The 7,623-nt window shown below is 42.6% G+C and overlaps 1 protein-coding gene across 2 annotated transcripts; it reads left to right on the plus strand.

Annotated features, from left to right (window-relative positions):
• The first annotated feature begins 1,170 nt into the window (after nucleotides 1–1,170).
• socs3b (suppressor of cytokine signaling 3b) lies at nucleotides 1,171–6,169 on the plus strand. 2 transcript variants are annotated; one of them, XM_010749433.3, is made up of 3 exons: nucleotides 1,171–1,291; nucleotides 4,246–4,591; nucleotides 4,674–6,169. In XM_010749433.3, the coding sequence occupies exons 2-3, from the start codon at nucleotides 4,463–4,465 to the stop codon at nucleotides 5,229–5,231; spliced, it is 687 nt and encodes a 228-aa protein (XP_010747735.1). In that variant the 5' UTR covers nucleotides 1,171–1,291; nucleotides 4,246–4,462; the 3' UTR covers nucleotides 5,232–6,169. The 2 variants fall into 2 exon arrangements, with proteins under 2 accessions (XP_010747735.1, XP_027145289.1); XM_027289488.1 differs by lacking the exon at nucleotides 1,171–1,291 and adding an exon at nucleotides 1,319–3,428.
• Nucleotides 6,170–7,623: the final 1,454 nt, after the last annotated feature.

Consider the following 7,623-nt stretch of genomic DNA (forward strand, 5'->3'; position numbering starts at 1 on the left):
ACAGGTTTGCAGTGTGTTTAGTCTGTTCCAGCCAACAGGTGATTTTTAAGACATGAGAAGACCTTAAACCTATTACACCCATTATCATCCTTAAAGACACAGTTGGAAGGGTGGTAATAATAGTCATTAGCATGGTTTGAGCATTAATTACTATTGTTATTAAGCACTCATGTTGTTATTGTGATCTGTATGTTGCTATGTTGTCTTTGTTTTTGTCTGAGGATAAGAAGACAATAGGAGCATACAACTATATGCACATTACAAGAATATAAAGTATTTCAGCCAAAAGGTCAGGGATCCTCACACATGCACGATGGTTCAGGGTCAGTTCAGGTAATAAAACATACACTTATACAGTTCCTGTCCTGAATCTGACCTTTAACCTTCTTGACCACATCAACATAATTGATCACCCTGACAAGTGAATCTTCCTGTAATGGGAATGTGGTCCTTATCTTTTAGCCTCAAAGTTTATCGTAAAAAAAAAAACTATTCATAGTCTGTTGTTTGTTATCCAACATCTCAGCGTGAACGTGTAGCAAGTTACAGCTATGAGTCAGAAAGTTGAAAACTGTAGTCATGTTTAGCCACAAGCAGAGCAAATACAGAATACTACTGTACTACATCTCAGAAGGAAATACTGTAGTTTTTACTGCACTTCATTCACTTTATTTGACAGCCACACTGTAAAAAACGGTAATAGGATAGTTTTATAGTTAAGGTTAGTTTTTTTATTTCATATTTTACTGTATAAATACAAGTTCATGAAAGTTTAATTTTATGAAAAGAAACACTGTTTTGTCATATAACTGACATGAAAATGTCATATAAAATAAAGGTTTTGCAGTTAAATGTGACAGTGTTTTACTGTAAAACTCAGATTGGGTATATAAATGTTTTGTGTTGAATCTGCTATATCAAACTATCCTACAGTATACAAAGTATTTAATAATACTCACACAACATAATATAAGAGAATATAACACTGGCCATTCTTTATAATAAATACTATTGTTTTTGATACCTTCAGTGCATGTTGGTGATGATACACACACTTTCAATTAGATTTCAAATGCAGGACTTGGCCTTGTAATGCATCAGGAGCAGTGTGACGGGTTGTTGCTCAAGAGCACTTACAGTAAGTGAAATGCTTCCTGACACGACATGAGGACCTGAGGGGTTGTATCTTTAAACATTAGACAGCTTTGTAAATGTTAATCGCCTGTCATGTTGCGAGGAATGCAAGAAGAAAATGAAAGACCTGCTCAAAGTGGGACTCTCTTAAAATAGGGTAAGGCTTCTTTTTCTCTTTTATTGCTCCTCTGTGGGGAAAATAAACATGTTATAGCAGCACAAGAGCGACTGCAGGAAACTGATTAACTATTTAAATGAAATAACTAATTAAATATTGCTGCATTCAAAAGCTATATACAGTACATTATATACATTACAACATACTGCATTATTGCTGTGGTGGAATGTAACATTTACTTAGCAACGAGTACTATGCTTAAATACAAAAGTGCTTGTGCATTACTTAAGTATTTTATGCTACTAATATATTTATTTGACACATAAAAAATATGGTAGAGGAACATTTATTTCACTGATCCCTCAAAGTCCCAAAATACAACTACACTCACACAAAAATGGCTAATAGACAGCAAATGTAGAGAGAAGGTGAAGTTATGTGGAGCAGTTAGAGGTTCAGGACCTTGCTCAAGGGCATCTCAGCAATGCCCAAGAGGGCCATACTGTGGTCCATGGACCTGAACCTGGCCCTCTGGTTCCTATCGAAGCTAGTGCGTGATGCTACCTAACTAACTAACTAGCAAAAACAATAATTCCTGCTTAGTATTAGGAGTTAAATACATACTTTAACTTTGTAACAACGTGCATTTAGTAGCTGTAGGCTATAGAGTACACTTTTTTGGCGGGTGTGTGCACACACGCAAGGAATTTGACTCTGGTTACATGTTGCTGTCAATGTACGTACAATTATAGACATAAATACAGCCAGAAAAACAAGGAGCTTGACAGGTACATATAAACATTGACATAAAAACTATGTAGTAAACAACAATAACATTTGGTGAAAGTGCAATGGTGAATTGCTACTTAGTATAAAGAATTAAATGCATACTTTTACTTGATACAAATGTGCATATTTAAGTATAATTGTACTTGTGCATTGTGTATTTGTATTTTATGCTACTTCTATGTTTATTTGACATACAAAACATGTGATCGCCTCATAAAATACAATGCCACTCAACAGTATAGCAACAAAAATAACTATATCTCCACTTAGACCAGCAAAAACACAGATTGCAACGCTTACTTTTGCTTCATACAAAAGTGATTTTTTTATGCACCTTTTCTATTTTATGCAACTTCTATGTTTATTTGACATACAAAACATATGCTCTCGTTATAAAACATGATGCTACCCAACAGTAACTTTAAATAACTAGAATTACGAATTGAATGCATACTTTAATAGATACAAATGTGCTTTTTTACTGATACTGATGCTACCTAACAGTGTATAAAGCAGGTAAAATTTATATAGATCCACTTTGGCGAGCAAAAACATGATTTTGGCAAGTAGTATCAGGATACAAATGTACAAAAGTATAATTTTGGATGTAGGTTTTATATCTGATTATTCAGATTATCAAATATTCTATATCCTTGAACATTTGTGGGAAATATAAGTACAGTGTAAGACATATACAGTCCTACAGATATAATAGGAAACCTCTATGTTTGTGTCTGTATCTGCACATAAACTCTAACATTCACGCGATAATTGAACAGATTATATTTGTTCCATATGTCGAGCCTTTAACTGTTTCACCTTGTCAAAAAGGGAACCCACCAGTACCAGGAAACAGCCCGGCAAAGGTCACGCTGATTATTTATTGGCAATCTGCCAAGGGAGAGCGCGAGCCCGTGCGTCTGTTCTTTTTTTTTTTTTTTTTTTTTTTGCGTGAGTGGAGTGTGTGCGCGCGAGAGAGCGTGCGTGGCGTGGCGTGCGTGTGTTTACTGGAAGAACCTCTGAACGGAGGAGGCGGAGCCTTACGAACATCGGCTTTACTCATTGGAAACAACCTCCAGTAACCTTCTTCCACACACGGACGGGATCTCTCCCTCTCTCTCTCTATCTCTCTCTCTCTCTCTCCGGCAACATATCGCCACCACCACCGCGGCCACATTCCTCCGCTCGGGAAAGAGAGAAGAAGAAGAAGAAAGAAAAAAAAAACACACACACACACAAACTCACACTTTCTGGATACTTTTTTTTTTTTTTTTTTAGGATTTTAATGCCTGAGTTAATAATTCATCTAGCACTACTCTCGGGTAGTTTGCATATCTTTTTCTTTGGCGACGAGCGGCTGCGGTGCGGGGCTGAACATATCTGCAAGGTAAGTTTGAAATAATAATAATAATAATAATAATAATAATAATAATAATAATAATAAAGACATCCAACATCATTCAAGTTGATGGAATGATGCAGATGGTTGTTGGTGCAGTGCAGCCGTGCGGGATGCAAGTGTAATATTATCATTATAAATAGTGGACTTCTACATCAGCGGCTCTGTTGCGGCTCTAAACCCGTTATGGCGCCTCTCCTGTCCGGTGAAGCCGTCTTTAATCCCCCCCCTCTGTTCGCTCCAAAGCCAGAGCAAAAAGATAGAGCAGACGGGACACCTTTTTCAGTCACAGTGAAACCGGAGAATGGGGCCTCTGTATCGCTGTCCGCACAGGGAATAAGGAGTTATTTAGTGAAAGAGAAGGTGGGGGAGAGAGAGAGGGGAGAGGGAAAAAAGCGCGCCGGACTCTTTCACAGTGACCCCCTTTCTGAAATCCCTTGTTGCGGTACGCCCGATCGAAGACAATTGAAAGCAATCAGGATCCAGTTGCTGTCTGGCTGCACGGTGCAGCAGCAGCAGCAGCAGCATGAGCAAGCTCAGCCCGAGTAAACGCGAGGATTCATTTAAACTAAATATAACCTGCCTGCTCCATGCCCAGTCTTGCCTTATGCATTTGTCACAGTCGCTGTAACTGCATTTTCTGGGGGTAAACCGAGAGCACCAGTGTGGCAAAGTGGTCATTTATTTATGTCCATGTTTATGAATGACTAAGGTTCACAGGAGGCTGTGTTACCTCGCTTGCTTTTGGATGTGTGCATTACTCTATATATAGATGCTTCATCTCTACTCCATCCTCTTTTCCCAGCTGTGTTTAGGTGCTCTCTCCCAGCCCCTCTCTGGATGCATCAGACTCCTCTGCCCCGGGGCCCTGGACCCGGTGTGTGACCCCGCCGCCCTCACCCCATTCCCCTTCTCTTTCCTCTCCCTTGACCCCAAACTCCTTCCTACCTGTTCACCTCGACGCTCCTGTTCTGGGCCCCCTGCCTCTCGACCAGCGTGCAGAGGCAGGGGGCCATGGCGCCATGGTAACCTTCAGCGGACGCAACCCCCTCGCCATGAGCAGCGTGACCCCTCCAGAGGGCAGGGTTCAGGGGTCAAACTTCACCCCGCATCACTTCAAGCCCTTCAGCTCGCATGCACACTACCAGCAGGTCAGTTCATAGAGGAATATCTGACTGTTATTGAAGTCCAGCTGATGACACGTAATAATGTGTGTTTTTCTACCTATTTCAGGTGATGCATGCATTGCGTAAGCTACAGGAGAGTGGGTTTTACTGGGGGCCCGTTGGGGGTCGGGAGGCCAGCTCCATGCTGCGCTCTGAACCGCCTGGCACCTTCTTGATCCGCGACTCCTCGGACCACCACCACTTCTTCACCCTCTCTGTCCAGACGGCACGAGGAACCAAGAACCTGCGCATCCACAGCGAGGGAGGCGGCTTCTTCCTACAGCCAGACCCCCAAAATACCCAAGAGCCCCCACAATTCGATTGTGTGCTGAAACTCATAGCGCACTACATGGGCAAAGGGCCCGATGCTGGAAGGAGCAGAGACGGGGCATGTGGGGGCAATTCAGGAGAGGCTGAACTGAAGGGACGCAGCGTATATCTGATCCACAGCGGTGGAGAGAGGATTCCCCTGGAATTGCGCCGACCCCTCTCAACATCTCTCTCGTCCCTGCAGCACATGTGCAGGAGGACCCTGAACAACCGAGGCCTGGGGGGGTCAGAGCGAGCTGAGCAGCTCCCGCACACTCTTAGAGACTTCTTGGAGGAGTACGATGCTCCGATATGACTGACAGGAACCGCAGAGGTTCCACAACATGGACCAGGTGATTGGAGGACGGCGCAGACCAGTTCTAAGTGCATATGAGGATATGCGCACCTTCAGATACTGACCAGAGTTAGCCTTAGACGCCAGTGTGAGGTCAGTTTTTTTCATTGAGACCAGAATCAGCTCTGTTTCAACACTGACGGACACCAGAGTCTCCGGAGTCTCGGATGAGGAGGAGTGTGATCTGGGTAACCAACCAGTACCTCATCCGTCCTGCCTTGCAAAAAACAAAACAACAAAAACTGACCACTAGTGTGAGTGGCAGATGAAGCCAGAGGTTAAAGATCAATGTTTCCTATGACTGACTCAGACGCAGAGCAGAGCCTCGTAGAAGATTAACCTGATCGGTAGATATTAACAATGTGACAGTGGTGACGCGATCAATGCGACGTCGGTGATCCCCTGTGGGTTTGATGTGCTTAAGAAGAAACAGTCTCCTCTGTCAGCCTTGACATTTACAACACTTTGGATCACTGGACAGAAAGAAAGAAGGCAAAGAACAGAATGGCTTAGAGGGGGCGAACGAAGGAGGAGTTACAGAGAAAAGGCAAAGTCCAAACGAGGGGCCCAATGCAGAGAACCTACAGTATTTGTTTGTCTGAGTGTGTGTCTGTGTGTATTTGTGTGTTGCGGTGGTGCACACATTTCCATTGCTGCTTCCCGCAAATGTTGCCTCATAGAGGGGAGTGGGGCGGTCATGCACGCTTGCTCCACACATACACACACACTCACACACACACACACACACACACACACACACACACACACAGGTACAGACCCACATGTAGGTTTTGTTAGCGTGGGAACAAGAGGAAAACAAAAAAAGCATTACAAAGCATCTTCTCCTTCTCCTGTTTGTTTCTCCGTTCTCCTCCATTACACCCCCACTCCCCCCCCCCAAGAACTACCACCACCTTTTTGTTGCGGAGTTGCATGTGCGCTTTGACAGTGACAGAAAACAGACTACTGTTGCCGAGACAAAAGCTTGTTACTGAGACAAAAGGCTTGGCACAGGACCAAAGAAAACAGCAGAACTTATTTTTATCCAGCAGACTGGCTGGAAAAATGTCAGCGACACTGTAAAGCTCCTTGGGGAAAGACGACCACGACTGAAGCCGACGAAAGACTTGGGGGTGGGGGGGTGGGGGGGGGGGGGGGGGGGTGGGGAGGGAGAGAGGGAAGGAGGGAGGGAGGGTGAGAAGAAGGATTGAACGAAGAGAGGAGAAGAGCGGGAAATGGGATTAAGGGAAAAGGAAACTGAAGAGGACAGGGAACTGAGGAGGGGGGGAGAAAGGGGGAGGAGACATACTGGTATAGAGCTAAACAAAAACATTGACGTGATTGATGTCCCAGACTTAGAGGAAATGATCGAGTCTAACAGGACGCAGCTCCTTTGAAATATATAAAGCCAGGTATGCTAAGAAACCCCAACGGGAAAAAGAGAAACGTATGGTCTTAAATCTTTTCTTTACATTATCATCTCAAACTTATATTTGTGTTGGTGTGTTTGCTCTCTCCCTCCTGGTATTCATCAAGGACATAAGAGAGGAGGTGAACTTGTTATGTGGACTGTTTAATCCCTGTAACTTTAGAAAGGTTTCTCGCCCCCGCCGACCTTCCATCATTACCTCTTGAAGCCAGAGTTTGTCTAAATGAATGTCAAGGGATCACAAGACTTCCTTAAAGTGATTCTTTACAATGGAAAAAAAAAAAACGCCTTTTGTAAAACAAGACTCGGATTTGATCAGAATTGTTTTTTTTTCGTCTGTGTTCGACCAGTGCTCATACTTACCTGTGATCCATATTGGAGTGGTAACCCTTCTCACATCCTTAAACATTTTGTGATCTCATGTGGAGACAAGAGCACTGAAATATACCATAATGATACGCCTCTTTTTTTTTTTTCTTGTCAAATCTCAGTCTTATTTTCTCACATAAAAACATAAAGTTGTTTTTTTTTGTTTTTTTACATGTGTTGCACCAGTGGACCACACGTGTACGTGAATCATTTGTCTTTTATAAAGACTCTCTCGCAAAAAGGCTGGCCACTAGTCTGGCAAAATACAAGCTGTAATACCTGAAATGACAAAGCATTACAAAAAAAAAAAATAAATGAAAAGGAACGTTGCACATATTTATATTTCTAAAATATTTCAATAATTTATATTAAAGAGCACTATTTTTACAAAAGTCAATGCATTTGCCCTGTGTGTTACTTCATTGTCTCCTCTTTTTTCTCTCTCTCTCTCTCTCTCTCTCTCTCTCTTGCTTCACTGAGTCAATATTGACTTGATAAGCACTAACTTACCGTAATATATTGTAAGGCAAGTCTCTATTTCAGCAAAGCCTGGCC

The sequence above is a fragment of the Larimichthys crocea genome, chromosome XVI (genome assembly GCF_000972845.2).
Source record: "Larimichthys crocea isolate SSNF chromosome XVI, L_crocea_2.0, whole genome shotgun sequence".
NCBI lineage: Eukaryota > Metazoa > Chordata > Actinopteri > Sciaenidae > Larimichthys > Larimichthys crocea.